We start from the raw sequence: 22,091 nt of genomic DNA on the forward strand, positions 1-22,091 counted from the left end.
AAAGGGGAGTAACTCTGATTGTCTCCCAAACTCCACACTCAATCCGAAGAGGGACAGTAAACCAGAGGAGTAAGCAGGGCAGTGAACCCAGGGTTGGTTGAGGGCATTTGCTTATCTCAGAAGTCTCTATGGGTTTACTGCTGTATAGGAGACAAATGACCAAAGACTAGGTTTGGGGTCTGAATAAAGAGTTGAGACTGTGACCTGCATAAGACTAGAAATTCCAAGGGCTATATATCCTACAGAAGCAAACTGGGTGGAAAATAATCCTTTCTACCAGTCCAGGAAGACAAGCAGAGTTGCAATAGATCTTACCAGTTCCCAAACTATGTATCATGAAATCTAGCTAAATAAGTTTCTGGTAGAGTAGTTGTGACACACAGGCACACAGACATCACCCCTCTACCCCATTACCACCATTGTAACAGGTAATCTGTGTCTTAGTCACTTGCATCCTAAAGAATATGACACAATACTTTATGAAAAATAAACTGTACAACTGAAACCAAATACTGGCACATAATTACCAAGAACACAGTCCCCATTTTCCTGGGCTTAAAAACTATACACAGAATTACAAGACTGATTAAAAAGATAAAAAGCCTACTCATTTTCTAAGTATCCAAAGAAGATAACAGAGTTCAGAAATTACATCAAAAGTGGTATCATCTGCAACCACTGCAAGAATAGTATCAAAGAATTTTTATTCACATTCACATTTTTATTATGCTTCTAGATAGCTATAAAAAAGGAGTAAATGGTTGACTCACAGTCCAAAGCAATTTCAAATATTAACTTGAAAATTTGTTTAAATAGAGATGAAAGTTGGCTTTGCTGTGAAAAAGGATATAGATCAACACAAGTGCACACACACACACCCTACATACATTTGAGATTAAATAGCATCATGTTCCCCCCACCTGTTTAACTATATTCTGAAATGTTTTCTGTTGAAATTACTCAATGTTAACTTATGAATAACTGTATTTCAATGTCATCTTATTAATACCATAGTGAAAGAAATGCTTTTAAAACATGGAATTCTTCCTTATAAGAAAACACTGCACGGGGCCTCCCCGGTGGCGCAGCGGTTGAGCGCTGGGTTGCGAAGCTGCCCGCAGCCTCTGCGGCGCCGGTTCGATCCCCGGCTGCTCCCTGGCCAACGGAGGAGGGTCCCACATGGCGCGCAGACCTCTCCTGCCGCCCGCTGCTCCCCTCAGCAGTGTGCTTCGGTCCTTCTGCCTGCTCTGCTCCCCACTCTGGCTCTGGTGAATTCTCTCACCCTCCCACGCTTCTGACTGTACCCAGTGCATGTGTGAACAGAACAAACAAACAAACAAACAAAAAAAAAAAAAAAAAAAAACATGCCTCTATAAAAAAAAAAAAAAAGAAAACACTGCACTGCACATATATGAAACTAGATAGGGTTGAAATTTTAATCATTTTAAGGACCTCTAATAATTTTGCTTTATAGCATTGGGTTGCCTTTTTCAATATTCAAGTCTCAAAATTCCTCCAAAAAGGAAATGTTATGACTAGTCAAGCCAAACATGTCATATTATAAAAGATATATTCCCATGGATATGATGTTTTAGGAAATTTAGCAGTCATAGCATATATAAATATCACATCACATTACTCTATAGAAAACAATGCCAACATACCCTGGACTTTTGGTTTCTGCTGTGGAATATGTTTGTTCTCAATGAACAGAGGGCATGTTAGCCCTTTTATTTTTTTAATTAGCTTGTGACACTTTATTTTCTATTTTTTTGAAGTATAACATTAAACCAGGACCTTTTGCTTAAAAACAATTATCTGGAGATACAAAAAGATTTTTTCTGGCAAATGTACTACTGAACAAAATTTACCTTTAAAGTGACAATGTGATTTGTTTTTTCTAGCAAACTCAGTACTAAATCAGAACTAAATCTTAGTACTTAGCTTCACCAAGCCCTTTTGTCAATTCAGATAGTCAAAAGAAATTATAAAACATAAAAGATAGGGGCCTCCCCAGTGGCGCAGTGAATTGAGCACCGCGCTATGAAGCTGTCCACAGCCTCTGCAGCACGGGTTTGATTCCCGGCCTGCCAGGGAGCATCCCACATGGCATGGCAGACCTCTCTTGCCTCGCCCGCTGCTCCCCTCAGCAGTGTCCTCAGTCCATCTGCCTGTTCTGCTCCTCGCTGTCTTGGGTGAATTCTCTCACCTTCCCATGCCTCTGGCCTGTACCCCAGTTCTTGTATAAATAAATAAATCTTAAAAAAAAAAAACGAAAACATAAAAGATAGAAATTCTTAAAGGAATAATCAATTTTGGTATTAATAATTTCCTAGCTTTCAGACTTTTTTTTTTGAAACTATGGATAAGGGCCTAGGGGTTACATCTCAGAGCTAGCACTCCTAAGGCCTGAGTTCAATCCCCAGTCAGCTAATCCACATATGGCAGAGCAGACCTCTCCTGTCTTGCCCACTGGCTCCCCTTAGCAGCGTACTTCAGAAAATTTGCCTGTTTTGCTCCCCACTGTCTCTGGTGACTCTTCTCACCCCCCACACCTCTGGCCTACACCCTATTACTTCTTCACACACAAAAAAGAAACTCTGGATAAGTGATGTAATATTCTCATGAATTTAATGTTTAAATAAACCTCTTATTAATTTAAATTATTTTATACTTATTTATAATGATTTCCTCAATTTTTAGCTTAAACAGGTATGTTTCTATCTACAAAATGAGAATAATTTGTCTCTACTACATAAAGAACTTATTTTTCTAACCCAAATGAAAAAAGTTGCTTTTACAAAGTAAATTATTAAGTTAACAGAATTACATTTCCTCTACTGGCTCTCTCTCTTTTTTTTTTCCCCTCTACTGGCCCTTGATGCTTGAGGATTTTCAAAAGTCTACCCAACAAAGAATTGAATTTTGGAATTAGTTGAGAATGATCCAAAATTTCCTCTGGTAAACATAATTTTAGACATAAATGAATGCAAATGACAAACATAATGCCACAGTTCTAGAAAAACACCTTTAGTCACAAATGACCAGATCTTACATAGGTTTATGGAATGCATTTAATAGCATAAAACTTATAGGGAAAAATGACCATATTTGAAAACAGCTACAAGGATCAAAGTGGAACACAGGATGGTAACAAGCAGAGTTACAGAACATACTAAAGAGGTATGTATAGTTAGTCCCACTGGAACATGTAGAGTCACATTCTTATATACCTATGAAGAAAGCAGAATAGAGACATTTAAAATGAATATCCCAAAGTTAGACCACCATTTCTTTCATTTTTAATTCTTTTCTCTTAAATATGTTTTAGCCAGTGCAATAACACATATAGTATTACTGATTGAATAATTCTTTTGGATTCAACATTTTATTAATAGACTCATATTCAATTCCCACAAATCTTAAATTCTAATGGTGCTGATTTTTTTCTACTTTTCAGAGTATGTTCTTAAAAAAAAAAAGTGATTATATCCCAATGTCACCTCTGTAATCTATATAAATATTTACCTCTTCTTCTACATTACTAGAATGCAGTTGAAGCCCTAGAGGAAAAACATTAAAGCAACAACTAAACTAAAGGTATCATTCCTGTTTTGCTGTTTCTCTCCCCAAGTAGCTTTTAAAAGTTTGTTACTCTGGGCCTCCCTGATGGTGCAAGGGGTTAAGTCTCAGCCCTATCTGCACCCACTGCAGCACCAGTTCGATCCCTGGCCAGGGAGCTAACCCACATGGTGCAGCAGACCTCGCCTGTCTCCCCTACTGCTCCCCTCAGTAGCGTATTTCAGTCAATCCACCTGTTCTGCTCCCCACTCTGTCTCTGGTGAATCCTCTCGCACCCCACCACACCTCTGGCCTACACCCCAGTTCTTGTATGCATAAATATTAAAAAAATAAAAAAATATATCCACAATCTATGAAAAAATATGCTTTATACTTATCTGAGTGAAAAATATGTTGCCTACTGGTTTATTTATTTTTAAAAAGATTTATTTTTATTTATTTATACAAGCACTGGGTACAGTCAAAAGCGCGGGAGGGTGAGATAATTCACCAGAGCCAGAGCTGGGAGCACAGCAGGCAGAAGGACCGAAGTACACTGCTGAGGGGAGCAGTGAGCGGCAGGAGAGTTCTGCGCGCCATGTGGGACCCTCCTCCGGCGGTTCGCTGCAGAGGCTGCGGGCAGCTTCGCAACCCAGTGCTCAACCGCTGCGCCACTGGGGAGGCCCACCTACTGGTTTAAAATTTAAGTTTATTTTACAGTTAGTTACTTTTGTTATAAATTCATTTGACTCCTTTTATTTTTTTATTTTTAGATTTTCATTTATTTATTCAGAAGTGGGGAGCAGAACAGGCGGATTGACTGAAATACACCGCTGAGGGGAACAGGGGAAGGGGCAAGATAGGTGAGGTCTGCTGTGCCATGTGGGTCAGCTCCCTGACTGGGCATCGAACTGGTGCTGAAGTGGCTGTGGACAGCTTCATTGTGCTGAGACTTAACCCTTTGCACCGCAAGGAGGCCCCTCATTTGACTCCCTTTAAAAAGTAAATTGTGTGGGCCTCCCCTGGTGGCGCAGTGGTTGAGCGCTGGTCTGCAAGGCTGCCCGCAGCCTCTGTAGCGCCGGTTCGTTCCCCAGCTGCCGGCGAGGGTCCCACAAAAAAAAAAAAAAAAAGTAAATTGTGGGCCTCCCCTGGTGGCACAAGCAGTTGAGCGCCTCGCTGTGAAGCTGTCTGCAGCCTCTGCAGCGCTGGTTCAATCCAGGCCGGCTGGCGAGGGTCTGTCTCTGGTGAATCCTCTCACCCTCCCGTGCATTTAGCCTGTACCCCAGTTCTTGGGTAAATGAATAAATAAATCTTAAAAAGAAAAAAAAAAGTAAATTGTAAAATAATGACACAGATTGTGCCATTTAACCAAGAAAGCAGATCTTAGAGAGAATTAGGAACAAAGAGAAAGACAGATAATACAAGCATCAGTTAAGAGGCAACTCATAAAAGAACAGAGGGTAGGAAAATAAGAGGAAAGATGTACTGTACAAAGACTTACCACTCTGAAGAAAAGAAAGTAGATTATGCTAACTGAAGAAGTTAAGAAGAAAACTGTAGCATCCTTAGACAAAGTCAGTATTACAGAAATATTGATACTCTACCTAATTTAATCACTAAAAACAAGTTGGAAGTAAAACAATAAAAATGGCCTGAAACAACCTGGATTTAGATTATATAATAACAATGTAACCACCTATAAATCACAGTTTAAATAGTAACTATGTTGAGTTTTGTTTTTCTTTTGTCATTTGTTCTGTGTAATGTATTGAAGTCAACTAATCCACTTTACCAAAAATTAAAAATTTTAAAATAAATTTTAATTCATATGCTACTGTTTTTCTTTGCCATTCCATACTTCATAAAGTACATCAACTATACTTAAGCTCTGGGACTAACCCCAAATCTCTAGCTCCAAAAATGATTCTCTGACACTATACAAATGAGGAACCAACCATTGTTGCCATCCACAGTGAAGAAACAACACCAAAACCAAACACAGCTTTCTATAGTAGAACATAAAATGCTACCCCTGATGTAGCAAAATACCAGATTTTTAAAATTGGCTGCATGATCTAAAAGCAAGATAAAATATTAACTTACTGATTTATATTTCATATTGTTCCACTGGCAGATATCCTTACTCTTCAAAGCACAAGGAGCTGCCACCTCTGACTGAGACCAGCATTTCAAAATTGGAAACTCTGAGGAAAAAAGGTAGAACACCAATCAGAAAACCTGTAGAGTAGAGCAGAGGCTAAATGGGGTCATTCCTGTTGGGATTTTAATATTCAAATATTTTCATATACAACGTATATGATTTGGACCTATCTGTCACATGATGTTTTACTTTAGCGGCCTGCTTAGTGAAGGCCTATAAAGTTATAATAAAGACTGCTGAAGTTGAGCATGAATTCAAAACAAATCCCATTACATTTTGAGACTACTCTTTTTAAAATTTAAATTTTTTGAAGTATAACATATACTCAGAAAGTGGACAGATCCTAATTATACAACTCGTTACATCTCCACAGAACAAACACACCCATATCAAGAACACTTGAAACAAAAAACTGCATAATTTTCTGTTGGAAGAGACACTTTTTCAGAAATTATTTAGAGTAAGTAAAAGGCACCAGAAACAGAAAATTAGGTTAGATGAACAAAACTAATGTAGCTGAACACTTTATTTTCTCAACATGAAATGTATGATAGCAACAAGTATATGACTTAAACCTCCCTATATGCCAGTCTTTCATAACAGTGGTACTGACTTCTGTAAACATTCTCATCAGTCCAAATTTGGAAAAAAGTATAACCAAAACCAGAAAGGGGTTAAATTTAAAAAGGGCTTGTTACTAAGTAGTCTGAAAATGGTGAAATCATAGTTATTTTAATTTACTCAAATCAACACACAAGCACAGAAATAGCAATTACACTCAACACCAAAACCTCATGGACAACACTTAACAACAAGCTAGGTGATAAAGTGTCATCTGAAGGGGAAAGTTGCAGAGCCTTTACATATATGTAATATATATTAAGTTGGCGTAAACACCAAAATATATGTAGTGTAAGTCCTACAATATCAGCATGAAGAAAGAGACAGAAGCAAAGGGATGAGGATCAATGGTAGCAAAAAAACCACCAGAAATTATATGACTACTCATAAAAGAGCACAGGACCATCTACACGCTTGTCAAAAAAAGAAAAAAGACCCTTGAATCTCATAACACCTCTGGGGCAGCTACCAATTTCCAGGAAATAAAAAGGTCAGATGAACTGCACCATGAGCACAGTCATCAAAACTCCAACTATGAGAAACAGGTCAAATGACCCAAATTCCTTAACAGATAAATTTTTTTTAAAAAAGATAAATAGATGAGATTCTTGTAAATTAAGAGACTTCATGGAAATAAAATTTTTTAATGGGCAATACCATTTTAAGCTGTAGTGTCTAAGAATGCCTACGTAGGTGATATAAGTATAAAGAAAACTTAAGGAAGTGATTAAAAGTCAGGACAGTGTGTTAGTCCTACAGGAAAGAAGGTGGTTATGATTGGGACAGGATACACTGATCAACTGAGGCTTAGGTAACTGACAAAGTTCTATTTCTCAATTTGGATGGTAGTATTTGCCTTATAACTCACTCACTATGTATTTGTGAAGTTTTTCTCAATTTGTACTTTATTTTGAAATCAAAAGTTAAAAAGAAAGAAAAAAGATCTCTTTTCTCATCCCTGTCCTTGCCTTCAGACTTGCCATAATATCATTATTTTTATTTTCAATCCTCAGAAAAGACTTGCAATACTCACCTTGGTCACAATACATCAATAAATCAGGTTTCTTGACTACAATAAAAGTTTCTCCATCTTTACTATGTGGGCGATGATAGCGGTAATGCAAAGGCAAAAAAGCTTGGAAACAATCAATACACTGTGAATCTTGTCTAGCATAAATGAGAACTTCAGATTCCTTGGATAAATAGTTGGGAGCTTCTATATTAAAGTCTTCTGACACCATTACTGCCTGTCAGAAAACAAATATTAATCCAGATTCAAAAACAAAAATAAAACCAGAAGATTGTTATACAGATGGATAGAAATGCAAAATTTACCTGTTATACATAATATCCATTCCCCTTCCATGTTCAATTTTAAGTTGAAAACACAAGATGTGAGCTGAATTTACTGAAAACATATTTACTAAAAGAAAATTGATGAAATTATACTCAAGATGCTAAATTTCCCCACAATAAAAATTATTTCTATGTGATTTCCTTATCTGTCTTTGATTAAGTGACAAAACAGGTACTGAGAGAAATTCTGTAGCATTATTCAGAAAGAATGAAAACAATGATAAAAACAGTTATTTCTGGATTGGGTTAAAATGGCCGGTTTTACTCTGGTAATTCCCTGCCCTTCAGGAGTAAGAAAGATCATAGTGAGTAAGACAGCACTATGGTCAGGAAGTCAGAGGGAAGGTGCACACTCTGTTGGGTACAAAAAGTTAACAGAAAAAAATGGCAAAAAATTTTAAAATGTTAAAAATTTTTTAAATATGCTAAAAATCATTTAAAAAGCAGTATTCTACACCAAAAGTAAAAATGTACAAATTAGTTCCAAATTACATGTGTATGTATATTGTACACATTGATATATGACATACACATTAATGTATAAATACATAGATGCACACAAAGTATCTATATATACATATATAAACACATACATACACACATATAAATATTTGTGTATGAACATGCTTTCTATAAGCAATGCAGATTCTCTGTGCAAATCCCTGACATATCTCAGAGAAAAAAACAGCATTAACTTCTTCCCATTTCAGCAAGTATCCTAATTCTATGTGAAGGTGACACCAATTGTTACATTCTTTCAGGTGTTGTTCCTTTTCTCATTCATGTACTAACAGATCTCCCTAGCAAAGGTCAATGAATTATATAACCTATGAGTCACAAGGAACCCCTAAGGTGATCACATTAAATCACTACCCTAATGGGAATATTTTTCAAGTAGCTAGCCGTTACCTGAATACTTTCAATGACTAGCAGAAAGCTCATTACTTTGAGTCATCTCACTTTATCTACTGCTAAAAGGTGGCTGATCTGCAAAAATCATAATTCATTATTTCATCTTCACCACAGAATAATAGCATGTTATTAAGAAATTTAAATTATGCATCAAAAATTAATCTTAAACTTGGACTGTAACAGACAAGGGCCCCCCCCTTTTTTTTAAGGGTCCACATTTTTTCATAACACTCAACTACATGTTACAAATAACCATAGCAAAGTAAAATTAATTAAGCTATTATAAAATTGTACTGCATGTATAACATTTACCAAGTCTTTTTTTCATGAACTAGTGCTCCTTTAAAAAAAAAATTCAGCAGGGCCTCCCCGGTGGCGCAGCGGTTGCAAAGCTGCCCGCAGCCTCTGCAGCACCGGTTCAATCCCCGGCTGCCAGCAAGGGTCCCACATGGTGCGCAGACCTCTCCTGCCATGCCTGTTCTGTTCCCTGCACTGGCTCTGGTGAATTCTCTCGCCCTCCCACGCTTCTGACTGTACCCGGTGCTTGTATAAATAAATAAATAAAATCTTTAAAAAAAAAAAAAAATCCACCAATTAAGACAGTAAAGATACCTTTGAACAACAATCTAAAAATGTAAAACCTTGTGAAAATGAAGTGTGTAATACTTTTCTAATATTGGGATATTAATTCTAATCTCTTTTTATGATTTGTCTGGCTAAATGTTTACCAAAACACTTGTCTCCCCACTGCTCCCCTCAGCAGTGTTTTCAGTCCTTCTGCCTGTTCTGCTCCCGGCCCTGTCTCTGAGGAATCCTCTCACCCCTACACGTTTGGCCTGTACCCCAGTTCTTGTATAAATAAAATAAATCTTTAAAAAGTAATTAAAATAATTCAAATAGGTGAAAGAATTGGCCTAAACCAGTTACAAATAAACTACCATCATAATTAATTACAGGTTATTTATTTTGCCTTTTTTCATCCATATATAAATTATAATCTTGTGAACTAAGATAACACGTGCCCAAATTTCTTAATAGGACTCATCTGAATCATTAAAAACAGGCTTTTGGGTCCAATATAGGGGTTAAGACGCAACCTAGGAAGCAATCCGTGCCCAATATAAACGTACTAAATTAAGAGTTCCCAGGAGACAATGATCAAAGTTAGGGAAACTATAACCAAAGTCAGATAAACCCTTAACCCTTTCCATGTCTGGAAAGAGCACCAACTTTGCAATTAGCCAACCCTTCATTTCTTGACTCCAGTTTATGCAATCCTGAAAAATTTACTCAGCTTCTTTGTACCTGTTTCCTTACAGACAAAATGTAGATAATATCACCAGAGTTGTTAAAAGGATTGATCGACATAAAGAGTATGGGCCAGTTCTTCAAAATTTAATTTTATCTTGCTTCCTTTAAAATAAAAAAGAAGCTCTCTGGCATATAGATATCCAATAAATATTAGTTTCCTTCACTCCCATATCCAAATTACACGGATATTGGGATAGCTGTCCCTCAAATTTAACAAAGTTGCTGCTGACGCATTAATTATTAATCATTAACCTTCTCAAGACATATATAATTTTCTTAGTTGCTAAACTATGACACATTCTTCCTAAAAGCATTTAACGTGTTCAATTCAGTTATTACTGAAAAGTATGACAAGTATCACTCACTTCTTAAAGAATACTCCCTAAAAGAATTTCTTTAAAAAAAATCCTCTAGGGCCTCCCCGGTGGCGCAGTGGTTGAGCGCTGGGTTGCGAAGCTGCCTGCAGCCTCTGCAGCGACGGTTCGATCCCGGGCTGCTCCCCGGCCACGGGAGGAGGGTCCCACATGGCGCGCAGACCTCTCCTGCCGCCCGCTGCTCCCCTCAGCAGTGTACTTCGGTCCTTCTGCCTGTTCTGCATCCTGCTCTGACTCTGGTGAATTCTCTCACCCTCCCGCGCTTCTGACTGTACCCAGTGCTTGCACGTATAAATAAATAAATAAATAAATCTTTAAAAAAAAAAAAAAAAAAATCCTCTAATAGGGTACCTCTGTTATGTTTCTCTCTTGCAAGGAAGCCAACTCATATGGATCCACAAAAAGTCCTGTTGGGATGAGCTGTTTAATTAAGAGTCGGCAAGTCTGTAAGTCCTCAATACTTTCTCCAAATTTCACTTTTATTACAAGATCTCTGTAAGACAAGTATATTTAAAGTAAATCTCTTTGCTTATCAGATGAGATAGCACAACATTATATTCAAATTATGGAAAAACTATTTCAACTTAGTTTTTCAAAAGGTTATAATGTCCAGTTAAATATAAGAAGTCAGGATCAACCATTAGATCTTTCATAAATTCACATGCCATAAGCAATAGTATTAGTGTGAAAATAATGAAAGATCAATGGAAAGGAACAGAATCCAAAAACAGATACATATTTTTAGTAAAGGTGCCAATAGTATATGATGGGAAAAAGAAGTCTTTTCAGTAAATGCTACTGAAACTACTAGATAGCTATATAGAAAAAAGTGAACTCTGGCTTCACCTTATACCAGACACAAAATTAATTTGAAATTAATTATAATTTCTTTATAATTGCCTGAGCTTTCTAGCTGAAGGGACTTTTTTAAAAAAAAAATTTTATTTATTTATGCATACAAGAACTGGAGTGCAGGTAAGAGATGCGGTGGGTGAGCGGATTCACCAGAGACAGAGTGGGGATCAGAACAGGCAGACTGACTGAAATACCCTGCTGAGGGTAGCAGCGGGCGAGGCAGGAGAGGTCTGCTGCACCATGTGGGTCACCTCCCTGGCCAGAATATAACTTGTACTGCAGTGGATACTGGTAGCTTCATAGTGCTGTCTTAACCTCTTATGCCATCCTAACCTGTACCAAATTATTCAAATTCTCTGAACCCTAGTTCCTGCACCTGAAAAACAACAAAAGTATCATCTATCTCACAACCTTTGTAAATTTAATATTGTATACACAGATTCTGGTAATATGTAAATATGTAAGCATGGTAAATAACTGTTTTCTTCTCTTCACCAGTTATCTTAACCACTATTTCACACTGTGAGAAATACGTCACTGATAAAGCAAGTGATTTTTCAGTTCACACATTTTTCAGTTATTGATTTTTTGTTCTAAATTATATGAAACAGTATTTTGATGGAAGTATGGGAAACTTACCTGTGGAAACCATCTTTCAAAACATCTTGCCTCAACGTAATTTCAGAACAAGTGGACCTTATGCCTACAAGAATCAAGATATTTTTTCTTTTTATAAAATAAGCACTCAATGAAAGAATAAATAATTAAAAAATAATTGTACGAATAGGCTTTACTTGCCCTGAAGAAATCTAACAAACCTAAAAACAAAACTCTAGAAACTTAAGCAATTTGAACTACACATAAATATACTTCAAACATAGCATAGTGGTTAAGAACACTGATTTTGGAATTAGATGGCCTAGTGTGACTTAATATATTCAATAGCTGTGTGGCTGTGGACAAGACAGGTTACTTCTTTACTAGCTGCCATGCAAACTTAATAGACGAAGTTCTTAAAACAGGGACTACCACATAGTAAGTTCTCTATTGTTTCTATTACTAACATTACTAACACTTTATTCATGTGATCCCAGGACACCAAAAAGAACAGAATGGCTTAAGATCCAGGAGATCTCAGTTCTAATCCCATTTCATTAAAATTATGTATTAGAAATATACTGGCATTTATATTGATATATTCTGCAAAAGAGATGGCTTTTGAAGATGTTGGGTGGGATTCAAAAAACTGGAGGATTTTTAAAGGTTCAAACGGTTTCCTTTAGAAGTCAGAATAATCAGAAATCTCATATTGACTCCACGCAGAATTCAGAAATTAAAACTATTGTTCAATGGCAGCATCACAAAATTAAAATTTCAGTTACTAATAATCACCAACTATGTCAGGCACCTTGCTACAGAACTTTATCCCATTATAAAGGCTAGAAGTATACAGAAAGAACACTAAAATAAAGAGAGCACAAGTGATTTACAAACATTATCGTAAATACTAGATTGGTCATGATTTTAGGGCAAAAGTACCATTTTCAAAATGAATTCGCTGCTCCTAAAGTCACCTTCAAGATTTTTTCTCTTAAATGTAACTTTATAAGGTGATTGTGGCATAAACTGGTTCTGAAAAACGAACCCTTCCACAGCTGGAAGACTCTTAAGAGATCACCAAATCCAATTGTTAAAAATTATTTTTGGCTCCATTATCCTTTCTTTCAATACTTTTGGAAATTTAACACTTAAACACGAAATAAGTGCACAGATACTAGCCTAATATTCTCATTTGGCAGACAGAGAACTCACTTGATCTGTACTGACTTTCCTTCCCCTACCAAAAGCTATTATACAAGTGGATCACAGCACCCAGAGAGCACTCTAGCCCCGACTTGGGTTTAAAGAAATAAATCTATTCGCTTGCCCGGTCAGTCCTAAAATCCCAGCCCAAAAAATGTTCAAAAATGTTCTGAAAACAAATTCAGCCCTTTCCTTTCCACAGCCACCCCTCCACCCGCGCCCCCCACCCCCTCCCCCAGTCTCTATTCTGAACTCGGATTCTCAAACCTCACAGAGCACTGAGGCCTTGCTGGTCCCTTGGTGGTCAGAGACTTCGTGCGCATCCCAAAGCATCCCAAGGTATTTCACGACTGTGCTATTTTAGCAACAGTGCCGCCAGTCCCGCCTTGAAACGCCAAAACTTGTCTCTCCAGGCACCCAGGTGCAGCCGCATAGCAATGAGCTTGGGGAGGCGGTGCGGAGCGGGGAGAGAAGAGAGATGGAAGGAGCACGCGGCCTTTGTTGTCGGCCTCCTCCGGTTCACCCTACAGTTCTAGGGTCGCTCGCCGAGGCCCAGAACTGCTCCCCACCCTCGTGGTCCTCAAACCGCGCGCGTACTCCCGCAGCCCCATCGCTTCCTTTACCAGCGTCGGGGCGGGCGGAGGTAAAGGCCGAGGCGGGGGTGCAGGCCAGCCCACCCGTCGCCCAGAGAAGCAGCCAGGCCCCAGCCTGGGCGGTCACGGCGCGAGCTGCCAGGACGCCGGGGAGCGGGCGCCCGAGAGGACGCGCGGGGACGACACGCGGACGCGAAGCCTGCGCACGCCTCTCCCGGCTCCGGGGGACCGCAGCAGGGCGGAAGTCGCGGTGCGCGCACGCCGGGCGTCCGCAGCTTCCCCGCTCGCCAGGCCCCCGCCGCGCAGGTTCCGCGGCCCGGCCCGCCCCCTCGGTCACGCCCTCGGTCACGCCCCTCGCTGCCCCGCCCCCTGCACTCGGGGCGGGGCGGGGCGCAGAGCCGCGCAAGCGCCGTGACTTGCGCCAGGGCTGTTGCTGTGGGAACGTCTCCTTAGGCTCCGCCCACCCCCCCGCCAGCTAGGATCTGACCCGCGCGCTGTCCAGGGAGCCTAGCAGGCTGTTTGCTCTGGGCCTCCGCCTCCACGCTTGCAGGTATTTGCGGATTCCGACCTCCTGCCGGGGAGGTCACCCAGCAGTGACGTCTGCCGGGCCGTAGCCGTCGCCTTTTCCTGCATCGCCAGGCTCCGCCCGGCCTCTGAGTCGAATGTCGTGCTCCTGCGTGCATCGCAGTTGGATGGAAACAACCCCCTCACAGCAGTTTTAGACGTTGGCCTGCAGAAGATGCACTTTCAGTGCTTTTCTAAGGGTAAGAAAGTCAGCCTTGCACAAGTGGGGGTGTGAGTAAGGGAAGGATTGTCTGCTGTAGACAAAATACGAACACTGTTTGGTATTGTGGAGGATGAGTGACAAGATGATGACATTCACTGATATCTAGGGAGAAAAGTATCAGTGTCTAATAAAAAAGAGTTAAATGTGCTGTCTAGCTTCATGACTTGAATTTGTAAGTAAGCCTAGAGAGCGTTCAGTGCTGGCTACAGCAGAACAGAGGGACCCAGGACAGATACCTCAAAGAGGAAAGATGTCAGAAGATGCTCTCTAAAACTGAAAATACTAGTATATACTCGCTATTAGGAAATTTGGAAAGAAATGAGGGGTTTTAGAAGAAACACTTAAAATAATTGAAACTGGTTACCTGTAGAGAAGATAACAGGTTTTTGTTATAAGCCTCATAGTTATTTTATATTTTGTATTTTGGGGGGGTTTCTTATTGCAGATTGTATTGTCTATTATCTTCCTTTCCCCACATAACCCACTGCCCATCACATAGCTAGTAATAACAACTTAGCATATGCCTAATGTCCTTTCCCCCATGCTTACATAGCATATAAAACACACACACCTTAATAAGCTATAAAAATTTTATTTTAAAAAGAGTCTGTAGTAGAAAAAGAAAGCTACATTATTGAGTGTCAATTGCATTCATCATACTATATACCTAGAATGAAGACTGGAAGGAATCAAGGATGATTGCTTTATATATCCTTCACCCCCCTCCTTAGTTATACCCCTCAGTTTTCTTTCTTCAATGAACATGTATTAAATAACTATGTCACTATAGTGAGACTCTAAGAGAACTGAGTTTATAAAATTATCCCCCTATGTTACTTTACCTCCAGGTTCGTAGTCACATCTAAAGCAGTCCCTGTCATTGTGTTTGGGCATTGTGGTCAAACCAAGGAAGAGGGAATGGAAAATATTAACCTGCAAAATAGTGTGCTTCTTATAACTGAAAAAATATATATGTCATACAGTAAGACAAATAAGTTGAAATCAAGGCCATGTAAGCATTATTGTCATTTATATGTAGAGGCTGATTCTGCAGCCAGTCTGCTTTTTTTTTAAATCAGGTTTCTAGATTATATGCACCTAGAGGATGTACAGAGGTTATAGCTTAATAGTGGGTTGTTGGAAAAGTCATGACGTATTTTTTCTGTTTTTCAAACAAAAATGCATCATGACTTTTCTGACAACACAGTATTAATACTTTGAATTATACCAGTGTGTGTGTATGGAATGCCTGGTATGTTTCAGGTATTGCGTTGGGATATTGTGGTAAATAATGGATGTGTTCCCTGCCCTCATGGAACATACAGAAGGGAAGGTAAAGATTAAATAAATAATTATTAAAAAACTCAAGTGAAATGATTGGAAAAGTATAAAGGAGACTGGTCAGGTCTGTCAAGACATAATGTTTAAGGTTAAAAGACTCTTGGACCTTGACACAGAGAGTACTTATACATAAACTTGTTGAATAAATTAAAACCACTCTAGAACATCTCGGACCAACTCAGGGTTTCATATACAATCTTTGAATACAGTACACTAAGAGATCCAAACTTCACAGCATTTGCAGGCTCATGTTTGAACAAATCCTTCAAGTAACCAGGGATCCAACAGGTTAAGAATAACCCAGGGCCAAATTGAACTTTCATGGTTACTCTTGAAACGTTGAACTTGACAGGCTAAGCCTGCATCTCTAGAACTGGACTGGAGCCAGATCTGCTGGGAAAGAAGAATAGTGAGGAGTATGATTTATTCAACACTTAATTCTTTTCCCCCTTTAGCAGGAAGTCATTATATGACTAACACATTTTCATCAGATTTCCTCTGATTTACCCTGAAGTGTATGTGAGAATGATGTGCACTGCTAAAAAATGTGGAATTAGATTCCAGCCTCCAGCTATTATCTTAATCTATGAGCATGAAACCAAGGGGAAAAGTCGCCAGCGCATCATGCCAGTCCGCAATTTTTCAAAGTATTCAGGTACTTTATGTTTTATCTTGCCTCATATCTTAGATATTCTGTAAACTACTTAATAAAAATAATTTGAGTCTCATTTATTGGAGTGGCATGGTCTTCAGAGTTAAGCAGACCTCAGTTCAAATCATAGCTCTATAGGCCATATGACTCTGGCTGAATTACTTACTCTCAGTGAGCTTCAATTGGCTAATCTTAGAGGAAATTACTAATCCCATCCTTTCAGAATGATAGGGTGGGTTAAATGAAATAGTATTATTTAACAATATTAATTCCCTTCTCTCCCTCCAAGTGTGTTTTTTACTTGTAGTCTTGATAATTTTTTAGTACTAGTAATAATATCAAAGAGGTATAAATACCTCTGTTTGTTTTCAGACAGTTTCTCCAGTTGAAAGTGTTAATGACTCCTCAAAATGATTTTTTAGGCCACACTCAGAGCTTGATATAAAGGAATAGCTCTGTAAAATAAACCATTCCAAAAATGCCATTTATCTACTTGGCTATAAAAGCAGATAATACTTTGAGTAGCTTGTGGTGTATCAGTAGTTTGTTGTATGTGATGTATAGTTTTGTTTCTCTTTTCTAGATTGCAACAGAGCTGCAGAACAATTAAAGAATAACCCCAGGCACAAGAGTTACCTGGAACAAGTATCTCTACGGCAGCTAGAGAAATTATTTGGTTTTTTACGTGGTTACTTGTGGGGGCAGAGTTTGGCAGAAACAATGGAACAGATTAAACGGGAAACAACCATTGATCCTGAGGAAGACCTGAACAAACTAGATGACAAGGAACTTGCCAAACGGAAGAGCATCATGGATGAACTTTTTGAGAAAAATCAGAAGAAGAAAGATGACCCAAATTTTGTTTATGACATAGAAGTTGAGTTTCCACAGGATGAACAGCTGCAGTCCTGTGGCTGGGACACAGAGTCAGCTGATGAATTCTAATATTAAACCTAAAAGAATTTATTAGGCTACAGAAAATCCGTGTTTATATAAAGAATGTAGATTGTTTCTAGCAAAATCTATGAAGAACACTAATATGTAGGTATTGGGTCATAGTTGGATTGACTGGTACTTTTCTGAATGACACATTTAGAGCATCTACTATGTAGGTGCATGAGGAATAGAGGAAATATAGAATATAGTGATCTGCCTTTAAAGAGTTATAATCTAACTGAAAGATAAGTAAAAAACTTGTGAAAAGTTAATTAACAGTATTAGGCCATCAAAACATGAGGACCAAGTGACTGATGAAGACTAAATAGAGTCAGTCTCTAGATTGCTGTAGGGTAGAAAAGTCAGGGAAAGCGATCCTTTAGTAAAGAGGTGGGACTTTGCCTGTATTGGATAGAAACCCAGTATAGGAAAAGGAAGGGCAAAGGGAGGTATGGGGAGAATTAATGAAGAGATAGGAAGTAGAAGTTTTTATTTAAGGAACAGTAAGCAAATTGTAGTTTGACAAGATTGTAACCAGGGATTATCCTATTTGCATTATGTCTTTATATGTATTTAACTCTGTTTAATATGTATTTAATACTCAGAATACTCTTACAGAATGTTCTGGAGCTGCAAATGAGTGCCATTCGATGGACAGCAAGGGAATTTGTCTTTCTGGTATCAGGAAATATATACTAAAGATATTCTGAAATCCTGACCCTCTTCCTATATATAAGAAGTTGATTTGTAAAATCGGAAATCTATCCATAATATATGAACAATAGTTACTGCCAGTTTAGGCCTATTCATGAGTTTAGATCTACAAAGAGAAGGTCATTGTTGAAAAAAGTTGTGTGTGTACAAATGCCTCTTTTGTCTTGTTAGAATATTATTTACTTGGTAGAAATCCTGTGTTTTCTAAAAGGAAATAAATACTGATTAAATGAAACTGCAAAAATAATTACTTTCTGCCTATCTTTACTCTTTATAATTAAAAGTTCTATTAAAGGGGTTATTATTATAGTGATATTACCAGGGATTTAAGATGCTCATGTCTCACATGTATATTTGCCAAGGTAGCAAAGGAATTTTTAGAATTTGAGATCCCTTCATCTCTACATAAGTGTTCTATTATGTAGATATAGATGATGTATTTTAAAAGTTGACCTTAGATGGTTTTCCCCTTTCACTATTACAAACTGCTATTGCAAATAAACTTGTACATCCTCTATTTTGCATGAGTGCATGACTATGAATAATACCTAGAGGGGAATTGCTGGGTATGTATATTCTAAATTTTTTTTTAATTAATTTTTTATATTTTTGCATAGAAGAGCTGGGGTGTAGGCCAGATGTGCAGGGGGTGAGAGGATTCACCAGAGACAGAGTAGGGAGCAGAACAGGCAGATTGACTGAAATACACTGCTGAGGGGAGCAGCAGGCAAGACAGGAGGGGCCTGCTGTGCCATGTGGGTTACTTAGCTTCCTGGCCTGTGGGTCAAACTCATGATGAAGTGGCTGCCCATAGTTTCATAGTACTGAAACTTAACCCCTAGTGCCATCAGGTTTAGGCCCCTGCCTCTGAAGTTCTTTAGCCCAAATTTTTGCTCTTGGAAAGGACTCCTCATTTGTGATATCACCTATTTTAACTGAGGGGAGCAGTGGGTGAGACAGGAAAGGTCTACTGCACCATGTGTGGGTCAGCTTCCCAGCCAGAGATCTAACTCAGGCAGTCATAGAGATAGCACTGAGACTTAACTCCTAGGCCACCAGGGAGGCCTGCGCTCTAAATTTTAATAGATATTGCTAAGTTGTCCTACAAAGAGGCTTGTTCATTCATTCAATATATATACTTTATGAGTACATACTACATGCGAAGCTTGTAGACTGGGGAGGCAGCACTACACACAATATAGTCCTTGTTTTACAAGGCTTATGGTTTAGTTGGAGGGGAGAGACAATAAACAAATACATAGAATAATGTCATACAAGTGCTTGGCTTTAAAAAGAGGCAATGGGGCCTCCCCGGTGGCGCAGCGGTTGAGCGCTGGGTTGAGATGCTGCCCGCGGCCTCTGCAACGCCGGTTCGATCCCCGGCTGCTCCCCGGCCACCAGAGGAGGGTCCCACATGGCGCGCAGACCTCCCCTGCCGCCCGCTGCTCCCCTCAGCAGTGTACTTCGGTCCTTCTGCCTGCTCTGCTCCCTGCTCTGGCTCTGGTGAATTCTCTCACCCTCCCGCGCTTCTGACTGTACCCAGTGCATGTATAAACAAAAACAAACAAACAAAACAAAAAAAAAAAATAAAAATAAAAAGAGGCAATGAACAGAAGATGGAGGGGATGGGAGACAGTATTATCTGTAGAGTGATCATAAAAGACCTCACTGAAGAGGCGACTTTTAAGCCAAAGCTGAAGAAGGTAAGGAAAAAGTTGATATGTATTTCCGCGGTAGTAGGTAAAGGTAAGTACATAGATCCCTGGTGTTGGAGTGTGCTTAATATATTTGAGGAAGAGCACAAGGAGGTCAATGTGGTTATTTCAGACTGAACAAGAGAAAAACTGGTAGGAGCTAAGGTTGCAATGTGTTTTACCAGTGCATAGTACTTACTATGAAGATTATGCCAACTTAAACCTTTATCAGCAAAGACATAAGCACACCCCTTTTCCCCACATACTATCATTAAAGTGTAATCAAACTTTTTATTCTTTGCCAATACTACAATTTAAATTTTTTTTCTTTTGACTTTTATTTTATTTTATTTTTTTTAATTTAATTTAATTTTATTTTTGTGGCCTTAGGGAAACTATTGAAGGTACAGCTCGGCTGAAGAGTGGCCCTGAGGTAGGGGGCGGTGACAGGGACGGGACTGGAGACGCGCTCCCCTGAGACTGGGAGCTGGGCGGGGTGGGCTCCGAAGCCCGGATGTGCGGGTACCTGTGAGCGGGAGAACCCGGGGTCTCAATTTTATAATTTTTAAATGGTTCTTATAGTTTCAGTTTACATTCCTTTTATTATGAGTGGGACAAAGTATCTTCATAGAATTAAGGGCCATTTTTTATAAAATAACTTAAGTGCTTTGTTTATTTTTCTATTCGGTTACTATTTTTTTTCTTATTTTTTTTTTTTTTAAAGTTCATTGCTAAGTCCTTATCTATGACAGTAGTTGCAGATATTTCCACCTTATTATTTGGTTGTTTGTGGTTTTGTTTATAAAGCTTTTTCCAGGCAGATTTTTCTCAAGTTAGGTCAGTATTTTTCTCTATGCTTCAATATTTTGTGTCATATATAGCAAGACTTAATTCACTCCAAGATTTTTTTTTTAATCCTCTGATGTTATTCTATGTAGGAATTAATTTTGGTGTAAGATGTGAGACATGAATCCAACACATCTTTTTTCTAGATGCCCATCCAATTTTCCCAGAACAATTATCTATTGAATTATCTATATTTTCCTCATTTATTTGAGATGCATCCTTTGTCATACACTAGGTTCCTATATGGTTGAAAATAGTTATCTTTTGATTATGTTGATGCTTCTGCAGCAGACTTCCCAATTAATGTTTCTCTGATGCTTGTTGAGAACATTTCATCTGTTCACTAAGTTAAAAGCTATAGGAAGACAACATGCCATATTTTTTGCCTTCAGATATTAGCATAATTTAGCCAAATCAACAAAACTAGTATATATGAGATGGAATTACTGATTATAGAGCAAAAGGGAGAAATCTTGTCATCTGAGCAGTTGGGAGGTTTTTTTTCCTCCATGTATCTTGTCCAGAGCTAATTCCTCTCTTGAGTTCTTTGACATTTTTCTCTATCAGAGTGTGGAAGTTGAAATAGGAAATTCTCCTCTCGCTTTATACTCTCAGTTCCTACTCTGCAAAGAGACTCGCTTCCACAGGGTACTCTGGGCTCTTCCTCACTGATCTTCCTTCATCAATTTTCTGTTCTCTCTGCCTTTCTCATTTCAGCTTCATTCTCTCCTGGCTCATTCTCTCTTTTTAGCTCATTTAGTTAGATACATCTAATCCCCACCCCTCAACCCCCCTTTAGAACATATTTGGCTCTAGTTGAGTTCTAGAGATGCATACCCAGTCTATGAAATTGAGTAAGAATAAAGCTTGAAGGGAGTGACTAGGATAGAAATTCCAGGATATGGAAAAAGAAACAGAAGATAATACACCTAAATCAAAAAGCTAAAACTATGTAACTTTTGAAAGAAAATAAAGAAGAAAATCTTTATGGTCTTGGTCAGCTCAGGTTGCTATAACAAAATAAACTGACTGGCTTATAAGCAATAGTTGTTTTTTTTTTTTTTTCCTTACAGTTCTGGACACTGGAAGTATGAGTCAGGTTGCAGCGTGTTGTGAAAAACATCTTCCAGGTTGCAGACCACTGACTTTTTGTAATATTCTCACATGGTGAGGAAGAGAACAGAGAAAGCAAGTTCTCTTGCAACTCTTTTAAGGGTACGAATCCCATTCATGGGGGCTCTACCTTATGATTTCATCTAATCCTAATTAGCTCACAGAGGCCCACCTCCTGATTCATTAGAAGTAAGGTTTTGACATATGAATTTTGAGAGGACATAAACAAACAATCATCCCACAACACTTGGATTAGGCAAAGAGGTCTTAAATGGACACCAAAAGCATGATCTATAAAAGAAAATATTTGATTTTAAAATTTTATAGTCTAATGATAATATGGAAAACATAAAAAAACAATTCCTGACTCAAAGAAATGGTCTTCAGATTGCATATCTGAAAAAATAAACTCTTTTTCAGTACATATACGAACGCTTACAACTCAGTTTAAAAAAGAGAAA

At 38.5% G+C, this 22,091-nt stretch overlaps 3 protein-coding genes across 6 annotated transcripts in view; 1 reads left to right on the forward strand and 2 right to left on the reverse strand.

Moving 5' to 3' along the window:
* Positions 1-22,091, reverse strand: part of ATP13A4 (ATPase 13A4) — a 176,703-nt gene that overhangs the window by 80,053 nt on the left and 74,559 nt on the right. The window lies entirely within an intron of this gene.
* Positions 1,884-14,230, reverse strand: LOC119258092 (phosphatidylinositol-glycan biosynthesis class X protein-like). The gene is made up of 7 exons (XM_037526597.2): positions 14,135-14,230; positions 13,578-13,974; positions 11,791-11,854; positions 10,648-10,789; positions 7,377-7,590; positions 5,665-5,765; positions 1,884-3,233 (listed from the first exon to the last, which is right to left on the reverse strand). The coding sequence occupies exons 1-7, from the start codon at positions 14,228-14,230 to the stop codon at positions 3,090-3,092; spliced, it is 1,158 nt and encodes a 385-aa protein (XP_037382494.1). The 3' UTR covers positions 1,884-3,089.
* On the forward strand, positions 14,015-18,484 carry LOC119257401 (centrosomal protein of 19 kDa). Of its 4 annotated transcripts, none has more exons than XM_037525295.2 (3): positions 14,015-14,311; positions 16,190-16,330; positions 16,911-18,484. In XM_037525295.2, exons 1-3 carry the CDS (start codon positions 14,287-14,289, stop codon positions 17,270-17,272), a joined length of 528 nt encoding a protein of 175 aa, XP_037381192.1. In that variant the 5' UTR covers positions 14,015-14,286; the 3' UTR covers positions 17,273-18,484. The 4 variants fall into 4 exon arrangements, with proteins under 4 accessions (XP_037381192.1, XP_037381193.1, XP_054556431.1 ...); XM_037525296.2 differs by having other exon boundaries at positions 14,273-14,311; positions 16,131-16,330; XM_054700456.1 differs by having other exon boundaries at positions 14,278-14,311; positions 16,167-16,330.

Source organism: Talpa occidentalis, unplaced genomic scaffold (genome assembly GCF_014898055.3).
Source record: "Talpa occidentalis isolate TD23 unplaced genomic scaffold, MPIMG_talOcc4v2.1 talOcc4.4, whole genome shotgun sequence".
Classification (NCBI taxonomy): domain Eukaryota; kingdom Metazoa; phylum Chordata; class Mammalia; order Eulipotyphla; family Talpidae; genus Talpa; species Talpa occidentalis.